This window comes from Dermacentor variabilis, chromosome 3 (assembly GCF_050947875.1).
Source record: "Dermacentor variabilis isolate Ectoservices chromosome 3, ASM5094787v1, whole genome shotgun sequence".
Classification (NCBI taxonomy): Eukaryota; Metazoa; Arthropoda; class Arachnida; order Ixodida; family Ixodidae; genus Dermacentor; species Dermacentor variabilis.
Genome location: NC_134570.1, coordinates 136488328 through 136510851, shown reverse-complemented (window position 1 = coordinate 136510851; position 22524 = coordinate 136488328). Strand labels below are relative to the sequence as shown.

At 46.2% G+C, this 22524-nt stretch overlaps 1 protein-coding gene across 1 annotated transcript in view; it reads left to right on the top strand.

Annotated features, from left to right (window-relative positions):
- The window catches only part of LOC142574213 (uncharacterized), a 59871-nt gene that overhangs the window by 23971 nt on the left and 13376 nt on the right, over positions 1 to 22524 (top strand). Inside the window, exons 4-5 of the mRNA XM_075683362.1 lie at positions 802 to 906; positions 22261 to 22343. Coding sequence (XP_075539477.1) covers positions 802 to 906; positions 22261 to 22343 — 188 coding nt within the window. The remainder of the gene's footprint in view (positions 1 to 801; positions 907 to 22260; positions 22344 to 22524) is intronic.

Below are 22524 nucleotides of genomic sequence, written 5' to 3'. Positions count from 1 at the left end.
GATTCAATGCACAAAACGGCGTTTTATGAAGAACCTAAGTGGAACGCCACTGCATTTCTCCGCAAAGTTCGGGAAATAATATAGCAAACTGGTGTTCGTTCCAAGCGGACCCGCCTCGCGAACTTCACGGCTATTATTTGTAAACTGCAATACGGGCCATAAAGTAATCAGTTAAAAACTGATATAGTGGTTTTTGGCTAATTATTCCATTATGCATTTCTACCTCTTTAAGTAATGTCCGCCTCTTCGAGTAGACCAGCTCATTAATTAGAATTGTGCTAGCTACCAAAGGCAACTTTTTAAGAATTTTTGAAAGTGGCCGCTGAAACCCCTTGTATACAAGCCTATACACCTACCTCCATTGATTAAATTGTTCAAATAAAGAAAATTCTTTCAGTGAACCGGCCTGTTTGTCCTAATGATCTTCATAGAATTCCCACGACCGTTTTAACGTGTAATTAACCACGCAGAACCAGTGGCGATATCTAGGCGACCGAAAATAAGAACAAGGAAAGAACAAGTAAAGAGAAAACCAATGACAGATAGTAACAGCGCATTCGAATTAGAATGTGCAATTAATTTAATGAATGTCTCGTTAGCACGCAGGCTTTCGCCTTGATCCTCTTTAGCGTATGCTAAAATTACTGTCAACAATTTTTAAACAAACTTTGTCGCTTTATATACCTCTCTACTGCAATTCATTACATGCTTACTGACGCCCTAATTGTTGCAAACAAATAATCAGGTTTTTTAGTCCTTCAATCTGCCATATCACCATATTTGAGTTATTCTTTTGTGCAGATATTCCCGATCCATGCCCCAAGGTGTTGTGCCCACGCGTCATGAGCTTGACCGACAACAAGTGGCTTTGCCGTGAAGACACTGATCCAGATGAGAAGTCAATTGGTCAGTACTACTTTAAGAGAACGGGGAATCGGGCGAGTTGCAATCGACTTATTATTATTACAGCGCAAACTCCTAAGACAAATTGGAGACACGAAAGGACAGTGCATGATCATGTCATGTAATGTCTCCTGCGAGTGTTCGTATATTGCGTTGTAATATTTATGAACAGAACTCTGTTTTCTGTGATCGCTTAATGTGGTATGATTTTCAGAAGCATGCCGTGCCGTAATAATTGAGGAAAAGTGCAATATTTCCAGAACTTCGAGCCAACACCACGGTACTCGGATTTGAGGGCAGTAGCGCCTGCGACCAACGTGATTTTGTGCTTTTTTACTGACTGTGAAGTCTAACTGTTCGGAAATTCAAATTTTTTAACGAAGCCATGCCATGCCGCACCACGCCACGTGAAGTTTGAACTCTTTTGAGCGCCTATGGGAATTCGCTCAATTTGATGCACAGTTTTGTTTACGCACTGTTAAACATTTCCATTAGAATTCTTCTACTAGCAGCGCCATGCACCGTCTGCATTGATAACTCAACGTTCGTCAGGTATGGGACAGGGTGACAGAGTTAAATGGGTGGAATAATATTACTTTCACTGCAAGTATTCTTGAAGCTTGCCTCCAGTATTCCTAGTATTTCTACAAAGAAAGTGCCAAATATGCGCTGTGGTATACTTGCCAACATAATTTTTAATTGACAACAGCGGTCACAATATAGAAGCTCCTTTCGGGTTGTCCGTTTCCCCATCCGACGTATAGGCTGTTTGAACAATGTCTCAAACAACGTTAGATGCTCATGAGTGCGTGTTATTTCGGTAATTATGTTCGACTAATATCAATTGCAACTAGATTATCTCACCATGAGTGGCGCTTATGCATAAGTGCTTCGACAGCATATGTACAAATTAGTACGGACAATCCTTCCAGTCGCCTAGGGTTTTCATCCACACAAGAGCACGCAGTCGATTTCAGACCGACCTTCGACGGAAGCTTCACAAAGTGTTTAATGTCTTACGTTCTGAACACTACCTGTGCAGCTGACCTTAGACATTGCTGTAGCATATTGAGCAGCACTCCACCCTACTGTACCGCACTGCACAGGAGCTGCGCAAAGCGTGTCGAGGCTCCAGCACAAATTAAGCGCACACTAGACGACCTTGCTTGCAACAAAAGCTGAGCAACCGCAATAATCAATGTTATAAGGCTTCTGCGGGCTCCATGACGTGACGAACGCTGATTAACAAGCCTAAAGAATGGCGTAAAAAAACTAACCAGGTGCCTGCGGGAATGAGTAAACACAAATTCTCCCTGTAGATTAAGACTGACTTAGATAATTTGTGCCCTAGAAACCAGGGAGCGAATTCACAAAGCTTTTCGTTCGTAAGTGCTGTTTTTAATTGGTTGATTGCATTCGCTAATGATATGTCCTACATCACTATTGGCTGGCACGAACGCTTTCCGCGAAAGAGCTTCTTGCGAATACGGGCCCAGTTGCAGATTTTCTACATTTAAATAATTTATACTCTCCTCCGTACTTACGCTGAAAATACTGTTACGTGAAATTATTACTTTCATTCGTGTCCTTCGAGGTGCTTTCTTAAAGCTTCTCACAAGTATTCTCAAAAATTCTCTTAGAAATTATTTCTGCTATACATATATTCACAATACCATTCACCAGGCTGTAATGTTATGCATAGCAGTATAGGTTGCGATTACTACGTCTGTTAAAACATAACAGCGCCAAAAATTCTCACATTCGTGGTAATAACAAAATAGTTCACGCTGACTGTTCTACAATATCAGCTTTTGTTGCGAGACCAACCATTATGTTGAGGACTGTCAGGGCATACAACCCCGACCTAACCTGCACGTTATCTCGAGCGACAAACAGCATCCTTCTCTGGCTCGCCTAATCCTAGCTCTGCAAGCACCGCGAGGTCAGCGTGACTTCGTGAAATGATTACCTCAAGCACTATTATAAAACCAGCTTTGCCTCAAGGTTGGAACTTTAAACCTCAGGGGCCACAAGTTTACGTTAGCTTAGTATTTATTTTATTAAAAAATGTTCGTTACTTTGTCTGAATATGTCATCTAATTACCGTTACGTGCTTGTGGATTTAAAAGCGGGTTTAAAGGTTACAACCGTGAGACGAAGAGATACCGTTCTATACAACTTGGCTCTGATCTGTGTACGCCTAGTGAAAAAAAGAGTTGTGATATTTTGCTTGTCGCTCCTGTGAATAAACTGCTCGGAAAGTCGTTGCTGCGTTATGCCACATTGCTAGCCTAGGAAGGCAGTGTCTTTACCTCCACGCTGCCATATCAGTTTATTCAAACCACAATGCCTGCTCACTGTAACCTGACTTGCGAATTTCAAGAATGAGTGACAAGGAAACCACACAGCAAGGAGTATGTGTAAATGTGTGCGCGCTGGTGAAAGAAATTCTCATTATAGCTCGAGAGGTTAGCCGAGGAAAAGCACTGGCATGTCACTACAGGTCTAAAATACAAATGATCAAACGACATAGGAAATAGAAAAAAAAGAGCAATCATCCATGCGGGGTAGGAAGGGGTAGCAGTGAGCACCATGAATTGAACAAAGTAGAAAGAGGAGCTTTATGTCACCGTCAATAACCAAAATGTTATCCATCGCTTTCCCTTTGGTATTTTCTGTGGCAATATTCTCTTGAACACGCGGTTCAAGATAATATTGTGCTAGGCTGCCGGTCTGGCATAACTTAGCGCCAGCATTCGAAACAGTTTAGCTCACAGGACCTATTAGCAAAGCATCACATGTTTTTCTTCGCTACTCTATTGCCACAATATTGACTCACTACAGCGACAATAGTTATACTGAGAAACGCAAAATACAATATGTAATACATATACATACCTACAATTAAGCGTAGCATGGCAGCATAATACCATCATGAGTAACATTGTGCCAATATCATATCGCGAGGAATAAGAATTACCGATACTAACGTGACAGTGCATAAAACAGAAACCAATCAAAAGGAAGCACACAAGAAATAACAATGGTGAAACAGCAGCACTTCAGAAAAACGCGCAAGAAGGTATCGGCGAATACTCCAGATTTCAAATACCAATCGAGTATTAAGCACTAGCTAATCGTATTCGCATTCGAAAAGAAATTTTTGCTTGTTTTCGATTATCGGAACTTACCAAATATTTCGCAACAACCCACTTTTAAATTGTTTTTACTGTTATCCGTATAATAAACAAAGCATCGCAAATTGTCACAAGTGAGCAAACTGCTCCAGCTTTCGAAGCAATGCGCAAACAAACGGGCAATACAAACTCTGTTTTTGGTTCCACGGCGGAAGCCAAAAATACAATATGTAATTTTTGTTTGTAATTGGTAATTTAGTATTGTTGGAAGCCTTCAAGGTGCCATTTCATCTGGTACGTTAGAACTACCTCCTGATCATTCCTTTATTCTTTTGCAACGAGTCCTATTACTTACTATAACAGTATAGAACTTCCATTGCAGCGTTATTCTTTTTTTTTGCTTTTTCTATATCCTCTCATGCTATATCGGCGAACATTTAGTTTTCGTCTCTGGAAAGCTTCTCACACAGCAGTGTCTTGTAAAGCTTGTTCGAGTTTACAGCAGGTGTGATTACTGGCGACGCCTTGCCGCCGACGTCGCTCACCACGTCAACAGCTGCCGATGTTAACAGCCACACATGGTATCATGATGATAATCATCATCATCGTCATCATCATCATCATCATCAGTCTGGTTACACCCACTGCAGGGCAAAGCCTCTCCCATACGTTCTCCAACGTTCTCCAGCTACCCAACTACCCCGGTCATGTACTAATTGTGGCCATGTCGTCCCTGCAAACGTCTTAATCTCATCCGCCCACCTAACCTTTAGAAGACAAAGACATTAACTTATGTGCAAAAACGGTTGTCGTATACCCAAAGTCGATTCAATCAAGGTCTTGGGCATGATCGTTGAGTCAGGGGGTACAAATGGCAAGACTATACGCAAGCTAATTGCTAAAACTGAAAGTGCTGTTCGTTTAGTTCGGAGAGTATCAAATCGGCATCATGGACTCAAGGAGGATAACCTCATTCGACGAATGCATGCCTTCGTTCTGCGCCACTTTAGATACGTGGCAGCCATGCATCGATGGAAACGGGCAGAGCGGGATAAATTGAATGCACAGCTTAGGAAGATTACCATACGGGTTCTCGGTTGACCCGTATACACTTGTACAGAGCGCTTAATGTAGCTTGGCAACCATAACACTCTTGAAGAGATTGCAGAGGCCCAGGAGCGCGCACAGCTAACTCGCCTCACAACAATGAAGGCAGGGAGATCTATCTTGCAGGAACTCGGATATCACCCCGATAGAGTAGCAGAGGCGTTCTCTGACGTTCCCCCGTCGATTCGTGAGAACATTACGGTCGCGCCAATACCTAGGAACATGCACCTCGATCATAATCGCGGTAGAAGGAGGGCAAGGGCGGCCAACCGCCTTAGGCAAATACACAGTGATCAGCGACAGGTCAGCTTTGTGGACGCCGCTTCTTGTAAGGGAGGTCAGGCGTTCACCATCGTCACTGTTGATGGTCGGCAAGGAATCACCAATGCTGCCTCGGTTCGGACGAGGGACTCCGAAATAGCTGAACAAATGGCTATTGCACTAGCCCTGCTGGGTAGCTCACGGGATGTCATCTATAGTGATTCAAGATCTGCAGTCAGAGCATTTGAAAAAGGCACCATTTCCAAACAGGCCCTCAGACTTATTGGGGGCAAGGCAATCACGCACCACTTGATTTATTGGTTTCCGGCACATCAGGGTCAGATAAAAGGTGCTCCTCCCAACCTCAACGAGTCGGCTCACGGGGCTGCGCGTGAACTTGCCCACCGCGCTACCCTCGACCAATCGGAAGCCGACTCACTAGAGAACAGGGACACGCCCTCCACCTACAACGAGATAACTAAACACTACTATCTGAGCCGTAGAACCTACTTTGTTCCTCATCCGCGCCTCCATAGAGCTCAATCATTAACGCTCCGTCTACTACAAACGAATACCTATCCGAATCCATCGCTCTTAAATAAAATCTATCCGGATACTTACACCAACGCTACCTGCCACGATTGTGGAGATATATCCACGTTAGACCATATGCTCTGGCGGTCTGCTCGGTCACGCTCTATCATCGCTAAAAGCTCGGCCAGATGGGAGGCGGTTCTCCGCAGCCCTCTTCTGGCTGACCAACTCTGGGCTGTCCAGCAGGCCCACGATGCGGCCGAGAGGCTTGGCCTTCCGGTTCCCACGTTGGAGTAGCCCGCTTCGTGAAGATTCACGATCTGCCGGACTTTAATTATTAAAGCTTTACCATACCATACCATACCTAACCTGCCGCCCACTGCTACGCTTCCCGTCCCTTGGAATCCACTCATGATCAAGGATATCATGATCAAGGCCAGCGGAATCGCTGCAGCGTATCCAACCAACTGAAATATCATTCCAGCATATAGGGTTCCACTTACTTGCGTCCTTTCTGAGAGAAACAAACTGGAATAAAATTATCGTCGTGGCGACCTACTACCTTATCCGTTATGCCAAAACGAATGCTCTGCGCAAAGGTAATGTGGTTGAAGTGGTGAAATTTTTGTCGAGATGATTCTGCAACAAAGTGGTGCCCCGGAAGTCCTCATCACCGACAGAAGGACGGATTTTGCAGCAGTGCTAATGCAAGTGATCTACGATACAATCAGACCCGTCACAAGAGTAAAACCGCCTACCAGCCAAACACATGTTAGCAATATACGTCGACCTCGAGCACAATATGTGTGATGCCGTCCTTCTATACACCATATACGGTATATATAGTATATAGTATGCTAATGAATACCACCATCATCACAATATGTGTGATATGTGAGCACAATATAGGCGACTTCGTCCTTCCATACATCATATACGGTATATATAGTATATACTATGATATATAGTATGAGTGTAGTATATAGTAGTAGTATATATAGTATGGTAATAAATACCAGCTGCATCGATCTAAGATACAGTCAGACACGTCACAGGAGTACAACCGCCTACCAGCCGAACACATGTTGGCAATATACGTCGGCCTAGAGCACAATATGTGTGATGTCGTCCTTCCATTCATCATATGCGCTTACGAAACCGTGGTGCAAGAACGTACATGACGCCGTTCAAGCCGTTTTACGGAAGGAACCTGAAGCGACGTTCGACTTCATGCAACCTCGCGTCACCAATGAAGGCAATCACGACGTCGCCGCCTATATCCCGCGCTCTGGAGATGCCCGACAGTTCGCCCACCTGTTTATCAACTAGCAAGCGACCGACAGCCGGAACTACAGTCATTAGCGACGTTACGGGGAATACTATCCCGGTGATCGTGTAAGTATTTGACACGGATAGGCCGTCGTGCACTCAGTAAAAAACTTCTGCGACACGTTTCCGGCAGTGCAAGATAGTCCGACGTCTTGCTCCATTAGAGTGGAAGGCAGTGCCTGATGGTTGGCCACATGACACAACTAAGGCCTCGCGTTATTGTCAACGTCCTGCTAGCAATATTCGCAGCGTTCGGCATATTACAAAAAAACTATCATAGACAACTGAAAGAGGCTTTGTTTCCAACAAGTTAAAGCAAATGCTGTATCTGGTTCGTATAATACAGACCTTGCAGATTAAAAAACAAATTATTACAATTACGATTACTTCGTTAAAACTTCTTTGAAGACATTGACAAAATAATGTCACGCAATAGCGATTAGGCAATTACAAAAAATTGATTGTTCCAAGTTTACATTCCTCCGAGCTTGTATTAAGCTCTTACAAATACAGGTATTAGAGCGAGCTGTCGTGGCTCTTTCAGCGCATCATCTACAGCCCTTCAAATGTGCTTTGTCTTCACTAATAATTGTTTTAAATGTTTTGTAATGCTCCCTCGTCTTCTTGCAGACATCAGCAGTAACAGCGAAAACTCGCTAGGTGTGCACACTGGAGGGAAGGCCGATGGTATAACGAACACCTTGCGCACGAGACTGGTTACCCAATGCCGCGATGCTTGCGCCTGGATCCTCTATGAGGCACATAATTTTACGCTTTTTAGGACTACGAGAAGGCGCTTGGGGTAGATCCAAATTTTGCTTCCTGGATCCGTCGTCACGCCTTCGTCGTCATGCCATCGTTGTCACTCAAGCTACGTCATTCGACTCTTTTCAAGCGGTCTTCACGCCATCGTCATCGTACAATTTTCGTGATAGTCACCGTCACGCCATTATCATAATGCTCTCGCTCGTCATTCCATTGTCGTTCCGATGTTATGCCACCGTCGTCATTGCGCCGTCGTCATACAGTTTTCGTCATACATTCGTTGCCATACTGTTGTCGAGATACCGTCGCGGCTCTTCCGTCGTCGTTATTGTAACTTCCAGATCCAACTCTCGCCATGCCATCAACGTGAGCTCTCGTCGGCACACAGACGTCTTCACACCATTGTTGTCAAGCCATCGTTATCACGCTTTCATTTCACCATCGTAATCACTTCAGCAACGTCAACCCATGTCTTCGTGCCGCTGTAGTCGTCATGCCATTTTCGTCGATCGATCGACGTTCGTCAATCTACCGTAATCGTGGCGTTGACATTCAGTTGTAATTACGCCGCCGTTGCCATGCAATGGTCGTCATTGCGTTGTCTGGATGCTATCATGCATTTGTTGCCGTACCGTTGTACCGCTATCGTCATGCCGTAGTAGTCATGCCATCATCTTCTTTTAAGCTTCTTCTTCCCGTTGTTGTCATGCCGTCGACATGACACCAACCTTTTCTCACAGTACTCGCCATATCATTGCTCTCATGTCGTCGTCATGCTGTCGTTGTTATACCATATTCATAATTCAAATAGGGACATCCAGTTTTCGTGAAGAAGTCGTCGTTCCATTGATATCAGTTTTTCTCCGTCATTCCATTGCACTGCGTCCGCGCCATCCAGTCTTTATCATGTCGCCATGCTCATGGGTGGCATTGGCAAGAGAGTGTAATGCAAACCGGGACGATATCGAAGCACGTGGCATATAGCCGAAGGGTTGATTGTTGGGCGAGTTGGCCGTCCATATTTGAAATAGTAACTTAGCGCGCTAGAAACATGGAAAAAAGAAAGGTGGACAAGGACAAGCACTTCACAAGATTTCTTTCACCTTTCTCGTTTCCTTTCTTGTTTCCTCCTTTTAAAAAGTCCTTGTCCACCTTTCTTGTTTCCGTGTTTCTATCGCATATGTTACTACTTCAAATATAGCCGAAGCAACGGTGGTCCTAGAGTATACTACAAGTGGTAAATGAACACCATCTTAGGAATATAGTCTGTCGATACATTGCTCGATTGCGATTCGCATCATCGTGAACAGTCATCGTGAGATGAGGTCTGTCGTAATTTTTTTAGCTGGGCAATGTAGAGATGGATATCATTGTACAGAATTTGTTAATAAAAAGAGGGGTCATTTGCTTACCTCTCGGGCGGTACTTAGCCTTAGTCACATGGCATTGGCGCCAGCCCAACACAGTGTCATATATGATTTTTCACTATTCTTCAATGAAACCGGCCTTCAATGTTCCACTAAGTTGCGCAACTATTAGTAAACGTGCGCCTCTGCTATTTCATATGTCCAGCGCCTTCCCATAAGCCCTTCGTTTGGTTGTGGCACTATTTTTTAGTTCCTGTAATGTAGAGCGTCTAGAGCGCGTCATCGCATTTCAAGGACTCCGATTTACGTCGAATTTAAGTTGCTGTATTTCGCATATCCAACGAACAAGCCTTCCTGTTGGCTGAGTTAGCCCTAAGACGTAAGTCCGTGCCTTGTCAGTATAGATTCCAAAGCGGCAGCTTTCTAGATAGCTTTTAAAATACTTCGACGCCGTGACACTGCCAATGCTTCTTTCTCGGTCATTGCGTAGTGCTGCTCGACTTTCCACAACGTATGAGAATAATCAATCATTTTTTATGTCGTTCTGATTTCTCACAAGGGTGCCGCTGGTAGAAGACTCCGTCAGTTTCATAGTGTGAAGCGTCGGTGCATCATTAACATCACTTGCAGAAGCCGGGTAGCACAAAGTCTTGGTGTGAAGAAATTACCCAGATTAAGTACTGGTGGGGTCCTTCATATTCATTGCTCCAGATAAAACTAGCGTCGTTCGTAGCGAGCGTGGTGAGAGGTTAGCTTTCTTCAGCGTAGTCTTCGATAAACATGCGTAAATCATTACCTAGCCCAAGGAAGACTCCTAGGGAAGGAATATATTAGGATTTGAAGAGTACAGAATTCTCTGCACGGGCTCTTTTTTCGTAGTTTTGGCCACACCATCGGTTAATATTAAGATGAAAACATCCTTATTGCGAAAGAACTAACCATTACTGCTCCTGATTCTCAATTTTGACTTGTTCAAGGCTTCCAGGATGTGTGAAATGGTTTCCGGTGTTTCTGGTGTGCCTCCTACGTGTGCGAATATATTATAATATCATCATCGTCGATATTGTAGAATTTCGGTTGCGAATTCATGCTATTCATCGTCTTCTGGAACTATGTTAAGAAGCTTTCTCAACCTAATGACAAACGATTATGTTCTTACGCATCAAATGTCAGAATTGTGTACTGAGCGTATTCTTGTAGCAGTAATCGCCAATAACCTTTACAAAAGTATATTCCTGAAAACAATTGAGATCCCTCAGTCTCCTTTATGATGTTGTGGGTTCTAAATATTGAAAAGGGTAGCAGGTCAGTTCGGGATTTTATCTGTTTGCAATTCACACGCTAAAAAGAAACCTTCTTTTTCGTCACAATGATGATTGTGGAGTAAAATGTTCAAGTATATGATTTTTATAATACCAGCATCTAGCAGTTGCAGTTCAACTCTTAACCATAATTTCTTACCGTGTGAAAGGATACATGGCATTTTTCACACAAATGTCATGTCACAAACCTTCAAAGGTATTTCAACGACAGCCGCTGCAAGCGGGTACGTTTCGATCCTGGTTAGGTTCTGGAATTTCATTTTAACGTACAGCGCACTCCAAATATTTATAACGCGCTGGCGTTATCAGGAGTGTGAGCAAACGTTGAGTCCGTCACCACTTAATCCTGCCAAGATATGTTCAGTTTCAGCCGCTTCATTTCAGGAAGTGAAAGGATTGTTATATATGCTGCCATCTAGTGAAAACGGGAAGATATGATTCCGCGTAACTGCGCGTGGTCGGTGATCTGGCAGCGCGTACTATTCTTCTGTTTGAGATAGAACACATCTGAGAGACCATTAAACGTGTGCGTATGTGACTCCTCGTGTGGCCGTCTCGCTCTTCCTTCCTGGCTACAACACGATGTCAGAAGAACAGGTTCTACCAGCGGACAACGTCTGTTTGTCCTCCTTCGTGCGAAGGACGATGCCAGCAACGAAACGCCGGTGAGCTGCTGCCTATACGCACACTACGGTACTCAAGCAACGCTGCGCCCCTTAACGTTCGAGGCCATGGCGTCATTCGTAATTCAGCCGCCGGACGCCTTCAACTTCGCGTCACCGAATGAGTGGCCGAAGTGGAAACAAAATATTTGAGCGTTTCCGAACCTCTTCAAGGTTGTGCGTTCAGCCCGAGTAGACGCGCTACTCTACATCATGGGCGAGCGAGCCGAAGAAATCTACGCCACTTTTGCTCTCTCTGAAGAGAACTCCAAGAAATTCGACGCAGTCGTGAAGCAGTTCAACAAATACTTTATCCCGCGACGCAACGTAATGTTTTAACGAGACCGATTCAGCAGCAGAGTGCAACAAGACGGCGAGTCGGCCGAAGATTTGGTTACTGTCACACACTTTGGAAAGACTGCGAGATCGGCACTCTTTGAGAAGAGTTCGTGCGCTACCGCCTCGTACTCCGGATAAAGATAAGTAGCTATCCGCCAGGCTACAGCTCGACGAAGACCTAACTCCTCAGAAGGCTCTTGAGTCCGTCCGCCAGATCGATAGCGTCCGTCAGCCACAACACGAGCTCCACCAGGAAGTTACATGTGCGAACAAAGTTGCGTCCGCTCCCCAATCCACTTGGCGTACTACAAAACACGACAAAAACGGCAGCTATTCAAGTGGGATAAACAAGCCATCTTCATCCTCCGGTAAAAACAGCATGCAGAAACCATACTGTTGGTGCGGTCAAGAGCGTCACATTCGTACTCAGTGTCCAGCACGCTCGGAAGTCTGCAGGATTTGCGGAAACAAGGTTGTCACGATCCACCCGAGTTCGTGAACAAGGGAGGGCTCGAGGCACCCTCCGTTAGACAGACGCTCCGCAGCGTGGTGGTGCTGAACGATGAATGACCGCCGAGCAGCCTTGCTCGTCGGTGTTTATTGCGGTGCGGTGACCAATGTTGCCTGCTGAGCACTGCAGGACACCGAGCCTGGCGGCGAACGCACATTATGCCTGAGGGGGCGTCACATGCTTGCTCACCCCCTTACCCCTAGTTTGTTTGTTCAATAAAAGAAACAAACGTCCGATGTCCTCCACCCTGGCTGGGTCGACGGTGCCTGCTATCCAGGCGAGTAACGGTCCGGTAGCCTCCGCCGTCGAGTACTCCGCCTGGGCACCGGTGTTGATGGGTCGGGTGCGGCAACGCCGGGTGCTGCCTGAGCCAGCCTCACTCCATCCGGAGGGTCCGTAGTGGTCGGCCTTGCAAGTGGTGCCGGGCTCGACACCGGTCCAACGGGTGCCGCACCACTGGCAACGGTTGCCGCCTCCGAGGTGGGTGGTGCTCCGCTGGAAGCGACTGCTGCTGCCGCTAGTCCTCCTGCGGGTTGGAACTCGGAAGTGGCAGTCGAGGGTGCTGGCCAGGTCCCGAGGCGAGGCCTGACATGGTCAGCATGTCTGTGCCACATGGCCCCTTCTGGCATGCGGACGAGCAGCGATGAGGCGCTGGCAGGAAACACCACCTGTCTGGCAGACGCGCATGGGCCAGGACGGAAGTTCCTGGCAAAAACTGGAGCTCCTGACTCTAGCAAAGGCCCGGGACAGCATCCTTTGTCAGCAGCCAGCTTCTGTTTCAGCTGCTTCAAGAGCACTGTGGATCGCAGGTCCGGATGCAAGATGTCCAAGGGTGTCTTGACCATCCGACCCAGTAGGAGCAGCCCTACAGAGTGTACTCACAGCACTGCGCCATGTATCACATGAGCAGCTCGTCGCAGAGATAAGAGAAGTCCACCATCGACTAGTTGACGGAGGACACGATATAATATATCAGTGGTTGCCTAGTCACTCTGGCATACATGGCAATGATCGAGCACACGCAGCTGCCCGATCTGCCCATGACGGCGTCAACTGCGTTGCCATTCCTCTTTCGAGAGCCGACGCAGTGAAAAAACTTTCCGCACTTGCGCGTGACCTGATATTAGCACAATGGAATTCTTCCGATTTCACAAGTGCATGCCTCCATACGCTGGACCCTAATTTACAGCTCCATATTCCGCCCGAGACTCCACTACGTGAATGCACCCTTCTTGTCCGTCTATGGCTTGGAGTAGCATTTTCAAATGCCTACTCTTTCCTTATCGGAATGGCCAACAGACCACTGTGTAACTTCTGCGGGTGCAACAAAACGATCGAGCATCTTCTTTGTCAGTGCTCTGGTTTGAACCCACAAAGAACTTTCCTCTCAGCCACCTTAGACAAACTGGACAAGCGCCCAATGACAGAAAACAAGATCCTTGGTCCCTGCCCTACGCGAACATCAGCGCGATCCGCTATGAAGGCGCTGCTGCAATATTTGAAAGACGCGGGACTTTCTGACAAATTGTGACAGTACACTCTGTGGCATAGGACTGTACGGTGACACTGCGTAAGACTAGGAATGTCTTTGTGGGCTGTGTGACAGTGCCCACAGAAATATTTCGTGTGTACGTGTGTATGTGTGCTTAGGTTTCTTTTCCTTTCTTTTTTATCCTTCTTTCTTTCTCACCTACCCCCAGTACAGGGTAGCCAACCGGAGATAATCTCTGGTTAACCTCCCTGTCTTTCCTTTGCCTTTCTCTCTCTCTCTCTTTTGTTGCCAACTCGTTGACCGCCGCTTCCGCCGACGGTGAGCCAGTCGCACGGGCAATCCACCGGCGTCCTTGGCGGCAGCTTCCATTGCCAGCGCTGCGTTCACGGCGTCGTCCAGCAAGGGGTCGGGAAGCTCCACGAAGCTCCTTGTTGATGCCACAGACGAAATGGTCCCGGAGCAGCGAGTTCAGCTGGTGCCCGAAAACGCAGGCACTCGCTAACCCTCGTAGCGCAGCAACGAACTGCCCGACGGTCTCTCCTTCCCTGCGGCTCCGGTTGTTGAAGCGAAAATGCTCCATTAGAGTGGACGGTGCTGGGTAGAAATGCGAGCGCAGTATGGCGAGCAGCTCACCCAGCGTCTTAACGTGCGGCGTGGCTGGCTTGAGAAGGCCAAGCAAGAGGCTGAAGACGCGGGTCCCACAGGAAAATGTCCCGCTGTTTGGCCTCGGGTGTGTCGTTTTCCCGGAAGAACACGTGGACTTGCTCCTCGTAAATTTGTTAGGCGGACCCATCTCCCTCGAACGGCTCCAGCCTTCCGTACAGCTGCATGGAGACAGCAACGGGGGGCGGTGATCGTCCCACGCGGCGGCGTGGGAAGATCCACAGGTACTCGTCGCCATCCTCGTCGCTAGTGTCACGAGGATCCCTTCATCATCACCAGTGTCACGATCCACCCGAGTTCGTGAACAAGGGAGGGCTCGAGGCACCCTCCGTTAGACAGACGCTCCGCAGCGTGGAGGTGCTGAACGATGACTGACCGCCGAGCAGCCTTGCTCGTCGGTGTTTGTTGCGGTGCGGTGACCACTGTTGCCTGCCGATCTTGGCAGGCCACCGAGCCTGGCGGCGAACGAACATTATGCCTGAGGGAGCGTCACACGCTTGCTACAAGGGTCATTACGCCTCTGTATGCATTCGCGGCGCCTCAATTGTGTTGAAACGCTGGTAAATTTAGAAGCAGCCTTCCTCGGAGTAATCAAGACATCGGATGCTGTAACATGGGAGGCAACAGTCTTGGTTCAAGGTCAGCCAGTAGATTTCAATATTGACACTGGCGCCGACGAAGCGATCCTCCCGAAGCAAGTATTGCAGACGTTCAAGGACAGGCCTTTTCTTTCAGCTACTTCACGCCAGCTACATGGTCCAAACGGAAAGCTTCTTCCAGCCGCAGGAGTTGAACAACTCGAGCTCACCTACAGCGACGGTACGACTACTCAGGATGTCTACGTCTTAGATGAAGTCCGCACTCCGTTGCTAGGCAAGCCAGCGATGAAAGAACTTCGGATGTTGACATTTGTAAACGACATTGCTGAGAAAGTGAATCCGAAGGAAGAATTTCCAACGTTGTTCCAGCGACTCCGAAAGCTGGCCAAGGAACATCGAATTCAGCTGCAAGCAGGAGAAAAACCTTTCACGCTAAGCTCTCCCATACGTATCCCAATCCTTTTATAGGAAAGGACACATTTGCAACTACAAAGAATGCGGAAACTCGGCGTCATATCACTTGTTGACGAGCCGACTGAGTGGTGTGCACCAATGAAGTCGTCCCAAAGCCCTGCGGAGATGCGAGAATCTGCGTGGACTTCACAGAACTGAACCACCACGTTCTGAGGGAATGGCCTCCAGTACCTTCCGTGGAGCACGCTCTCGTGCTTCTTCATGAAACTAAAGTGTTCTCCAAACTGGATGCTAACTCTCCATTTTGGCAAATTCCACATTGTGAATGTTTTAAATGCTTACCACGTTCATCTCAGCTTTTGGACGCTTCTATTTCAACCGGTTACCGTTTGAAATTGCGTCTGCTCCTGAACACTTCCGGTAACAGATGTCATGCATTTTACAAGGCGTAAGTCGGGTTGTCTATCACATGGACGACATCTTCATCTGGGGTTCAAATGAGCATGAGCACAATGACACACTCAGAAGAAATGTGCTGCCCCTACTCGTCAAGGCTGGACTGACATTGAATGAAACCAAATGCTTGTTTAATGTCCAACGCCTCACGTTCCTTGGACGCTGGCTAGACCAAGACGGAATACGACCCGACGAAAACAAAGTTGAAGCCATTATGAAAATGGAGACCCGAACAAACACGACCGAGCTGCAGAGACTTCGCGGAATGGCAACATATCTCGCCAGATTCGTTCCCAATCTCTCTGAAGTACTGCAACTGCTTACTCTTTTGCTGTCAAAGAAGCAAGAGTTTGCTTGGGATGCTCCAGAACAGCAGGCGTTCAAGAGATGGAAGTCGGTGCTCTCGTCTCGCCCGGTCCTTGGAGTTTACGATACATCGAGAGAAACGATCGTCAGTGCATGTGCATCTTCCTTCGAACTTGGCGCATTAGTTCGGCATAAGCAAACGAATGGCAAGTTTTCTGTAATCGCTTATGCTCCACGATTACTCTCTGAGACCGAGAAGCGTTACACTCAAACGGAGAAAGATGCTCTTGCTTTAGTTTGGGCATGTGACAAATTCGGCGATTATCTTGTCGGCAAGTTGTTCAAGCTGGAGACGGACTGTAAGCCGTTGGTTCCAATTTTCACTTCAAATGGCCTTGACGACTTGACACCCAGATTAGAAGGCTAAAGATGAGAATGATGCGATACGAGTACGAGATTGCATACGTTCCAGGCAAAGACCGTCTAGCCGCAGCCACTGTTTCTAGAGCGCCTCTCCAAAAACCGGCGAAAACGTGGAAGCTTTCCTATGCTCTTTGAAAACCTGTTTTCCCATAAAGGAACACTTCCTTCAATTGTTAACGGCATCGTAACAAATAGACCCTGTTTGTGCACATCTTCGCCGTTGGAGCAAGAAAAAAGAGTGGCCCTCTAGGCGAGATTTAGCAGTGGACCTAAAATCCTTCTGGGAGCGTTGACACCAGCTCACTCTGGAGAACGATTTACCCCTCTCCACTGATTGAGTTGTCATCCTTGCCTCTTGCCAAAACGAAGTCCTACGACTCTTACATGAAGGACACTTTAGCATAACAAGGCACTTGCTCGAGCCAGAGATTGTGACTGGTGGCCCACTATAGTAGCTGACATCACGTCCCTGGTGAAGCAATGTCAGGAATTCGTCGAAACAATAAGTAACAGGAAAATTCCACTAAAAGGTACCGAACTTCCAGAAACACCCTGGCAACGCATTGCAAAGGACTTGTTTCACTATAAGAGCCAGTGGTGATTGATAGCAACATATTATAATTCAAGATACCTTGAACTGGCTCGACTCGAGAAGCTTACGTCGGCAGCTGTAGTCAACCATTGCAAGTAAGTTTTTGCGCGCAACGAGATTCCTGAGGAAGTGGCTTCCGACAACGGCCCGCAGTCTTCGTTGACGGAGTTTTCACTCTTCGTTCAGGAGCAACGGACTTGCTGATGCTGCGGTAAATATCATCAAGACTTCCATGACAAAGACGAAAGACTCTTACTTGACGCTTGTAGCTTACAGGTCGACTCGATGGGGGCGAAATGCGAAAACACCCGTGTACTTAGATTTAGGTGCACGTTAAAGAACCCCAGGTGGTCAAAATTTCCGGAGTCCTCCACTACGGCGTGCCTCATAATCAGAAAGTGGTTTTGGCACGTAAAACCCCAAATATTTTTTATTACAGGTCGACTCATTTGAATAATGGGTATAGTCCTGCGCAACTACTGATGGGTCATTGGCTAAGGACCAAGCTTCCTCTTAGTTCCAGATCAGGAGCCTTCGCATCAGCGCCGGATCAAGAGGGCCTTCGGAAGTTCGAGGTACAGTACCAGAAACGTCAAAAGAAAGACTTCGACAGACGTCATAGAGTTCGTCACTTCCGGAGCTGTTCTGCGGAGGCGACGTCAGGTTGACAGACTTCAAGTTAAAAGCGACAATACAAGCCCCAGCCGATGAGCCTCAGCCCTACTGGGTTAACACCGACACTGGGGCTGTACACAGGATCCGGACCCAGCTAGTGGACGCTTTGACGGAGTAACGACGGAGTAACGATTGACGCTTTGAAGACGGAGTAAATAGGGAATCGGGCTGCGAGTTAAACATCCGTGGTATGTAGTAACTCCTTATAAAATGAAAATACGTCGTATAACATCTCGCAACAGAAAAGCGGGAATTTGACCGAACCACTCTAACAGGCACGTGCTGAATTAAAAACGCACTACCCCAGTAATTATTACGTACAACGGTCTGGAACAAGACAGCATCAATGACCGCAGTGTGTCCTAAAAAACAGGTTCCAACTCTTATAAAGTTGAACGTTATGCACGACTTTTCGAATTATAGCCTTCAAGAGACGGTTAATTTCATTGTTCCACGATGGAGAAAAATTACAGGACAAAGTGATGCCACATGTGAGCTTGCTCGAAACGAGCGCATGTGCAATAAGTTTACGCACAGGGCAAGAGATTAAAGAATGCAAGCTGTATAAAAGGCATGCAGTGCCACGAAGATAATTGGATATAACTGAAAGATTGCTATTCCGGGTTATATCTTGGTATTTTGGTACAATTCCTGCATGGCGAATGGTGCAGAATTCAAGATGTGGTTTCATCAACTTTTTTATGCGGATTTCTAAAACAAAGAAGTTTTGCTTTTGATTTGTTAATCGTTATCAGGTTGTCATGAAACCAATCCATAACTGACCTGGCATCAACTTGAAGAGTTTCGATTGCATTCTGATGTAAGGCGTCAGTAGCAAGAATGACGGAATCATCCGCGTACTGAAATAACTACGTATCACCTGTTTATCACAAAACAGAAATCAATGATGCACAGATTAAATAAAAAAGGGGCGGGCACCGAACGTTGTAGAACTCCGCAATTCAAGGTTACGCTATTACTGGAGTAATTGTTGACCACAACAATTTGAGTACAATTAGAAATGAAGTAAGCGCTTTCAAAGAAGGCACACAAAATCCTAACAGCTCTAACTTTTTCAGCAGTAACTGATAACATACAGAGAGAAAAGCCTTGGTTTCGTCCAGCAAAAGTGCACATGCCACTACAATAATATATAAGCCTGTGTAAATAGTCTCAAAAGTCTTCCGAAAGCGTTGTCGTAATCCTTCCAGAGCTATAACCATATCGCGCTTTACACAACGTATTGATTTCTGTCACTTCAATCAAAGAAAAGAGCTAGATGAAAGAAGTGGCACATTTCCTCAGAGAAACTTCCGCATGACACCACTAGGCGTCTTGTGCTTTTCCATTCGTTCCGGTTTCACAAGGAAGTCAAAGCACGACTTCCTATGGGCCACCGGCGAAGACGTTGCAAGTAGAGACCAGTCGGAAACTGAGACTCCAGAAACTAAACGCCCTGTAGACTGCTATGGCAGCTTTTCTGAAAGAAGGGTTGTATGTGGTTACAATAGAACAACAGCGACGTGCAGAGCCAGCCTGCACATGCGCCTAGAAAAGTGACATACCCTCAATAAACATTTACTATTTCAACCCACTGCTGATTAAACAAATTCTCGGCAGCCACCAGAGGCTGCGCGGATAGACCACTTGACGGTTATATTGTAGCAAACGGGTATAACTTGTATCAGCCACATATAGAGCAAGCATATAACAATGAGCCTTAAGTGAAAATCTCGACATTATGCCACTTCCTACCACTGCATGCCACCCTTGGAACACCGGATGAAAACGTTGTTTGCTGCCACAAACTATTAAATATAAGAAACGTTGTTATATGGTATGCACATAATCTAATTACTCCTAACTTGGACTGCTACGCATGCAAATGCGTTCGGTAATTCTGTGAAAGACAAATGCGCTGGGGTTGTAGGGTGTTATTCAAGAAACTTAGCGCACATATTTTACACCCGAATGGTTTCTCGGTTAATACGACTGCAATTTTTTCTGTTATTATGTGAGTAGGGGCAGCGCAGCCATTCTGGGTTGAAATACATCTCTTGATATTTACGTTTCTGGGAACGTGTACAATTTAATCACGACAGTGGTCACATTCTCACCACGTAAAAGGCAAACGTCCTCTAAAATGAATAAATAAAAAACACAGGCAAGCCAGGTTGATTTACCAGTGAGGTTCATAATTCAGTAACAGCAGTCACCTCCCACAGGAACGTACAGCGTGCAGTCAGACTAGCAATATTTGATGAAAGGGTGCTACAGAAGCTTTTATGGACTGCATTATTGGCATGCTGAGCATCTCACCGTTCTGATTTACTCTAAGAGAGCAAATTGGGAGTTACATTACAGCTTGGTGCCGTGAGTATCCAAACCAATAGATTTCATTTGTATTTATTTTGAATATGCACCCTTTCATTGAGCGAGGAGGAAAGGTTTCCCGCGTGCCCTTTCCTCCTCTCTATATCATGCGGCTCTGCTTGGAGGTGTTGCCATCGTGTTCTGCGCAACAATTTCGAGATGTTTTAGATCGTTGTCCATCGAATTTACATGATGCGAGTTCGTACGAGGCTGTCGAAGAACCGCTCTGTAGCCTTCCGGGGCAGCGGTAACCACAATGTGTGGAAATGTTTATTGGTTGCGAAAAGATGCTATGCGCGTCAGCCGCGGCGTATATAGGTGCGGTGAAGTGTTTTGGATACATCGTTTTTTTTCCTTAGCGAAGAGCAGTGGCATCTGTGTGCATTGCTAAAACATACATTCTCGCTATCTCAACGCTTGCCGTAACAACTAAACCACAAGGGTACTCGTGCAAGGACAACTTAATGCAAGCCAGAAAAATGTCTAAGAACCAATCGTTATGAAATAATACCGTCAGCCACCGGTACCTTCCTGACGCTTTTAAAGTATAATGGACCTAAAATCACTAGGCTATGATGACGTTAGCATATGGAAGAGGCCGATAGCGCTCAAGACAGCGATTGCTGTGGTTGGCAAGCCAGCATGACACATATAAGATTCCACCTTCAGGTTTGCCTTTATGCCTTTTAAAGCAGTAATATCCAAATGTATATTGTGAGGAAACTTGTTAGGACAAAATTTCCGCTACACGGGTGAGTACGTCGTAGAGGTCGGGTCAAACAACACCGAACAATAAAGCGTCACAAGAAAAACAAAAAGAAAATAAAAATAAAATCAGTTTCATCCCCATACCTCGCAGAAAAAGTGCAAATAATCACTGCCTAGCGCCGCAATAATGCCTCGTTGGCAATGGCGCATGCTTGGACCATGCGCTGCATAGAACAAAGAGATCATGACCCATGGTATCTACTGCTGCTTAGGACGCTTGCACAGTCCGCAGCCGGTCGCTCGACCATTAGGGAAGTGTGATTCACACTGTACGGTATGTTGTTATTACTAACCAAGCATATTTCGGTAGTGGGCCGAATCTTTGTCGAAGAAAAGAAGTATTCGTGCAATGTATCTAGAACTAACATTTTGAACGCTTGTCAGAGTCAACAGCACAACATATTCGGTGGCAGAATGGTACTCACACTATTACGATCGTCACATATTTCGTAACTACTCCTAACAGCTAAACCAGAGCTTAGAACTACAGTGTGAATGACTGAATAAGGTCCCATTCATGAAATATTATTTCAGAAATACGCAACTGATCTCAGTGGCTGATTTTAGCCTCAAACATGCGCGCACACATATTGTACTGGGTGCTCCGTCTGCCTCAACGCCGGTTGAAATTCCGGCCATGCCGACTTATATCATTCCAGCATATATCTCACATAATAGTTTCCTACATAGAAGACGCCAGGTCATAATAAATAGACCGTGGGAGCACGTAGGCAACCACCAGAAACTGACGCCGAGCGTTTACCTGGCATACAACACCAAGCCAGAATGCCGACTGGCCATAGATAGCGCCACTGCCTGCGCAATATGGCGGCGCCCGTGGAACAAAAGATCTATAGGAATGACAATATTTGAACACCAGCCTCGGCGGCTCATATTTTGCCAATGATTCTTCAAGATTTCTGCTAGTATTTGGGAGAGTGACATTAGTGTTGCTAAACAATGGTGTGCTTGACACACTGAGGGTAGAAGCGGAATACATCCTTCGAGGAATTCATTCAAAGTTTCCGACATGGTAGGAAATCTTAAACACCTGTTATACTTTAACTTATGTCGCACGGCCTGTTTAACGCAATACTATTGAGGTGTACCACATCACTTGTGCTTTGCCAGACCACAACGACATCTAAATGTAAGGGTACGGTATGGTCGCGTGCATTGAATATATTATGTAATAATTTATAAGGATTATTGGCATCTTTATTAACACTTCTTCCTTTTCGGCGGACTGCTTTCATCTTTAGACGAATATGCGGACCCATTCGCATATGCAGACGCTTGGGGCGAGCAGATGGATGATGGAAGTGGAGAGCGCCGGAAACGATGGGTGCGTAAACTTTGCTAAAGATCATTGTGCAGTGATTCTATTTTTCGATACAAATAAATTGAAGGACGCGCAGCCATGAATTTGTCAGGCATAAATGACAAGGCAACATTGCTAAATGAAGGTACGTAGGGATGCTAGTGACGTGAGACTTTGTAGCAATATGTTGCCAATGCAATCGCTG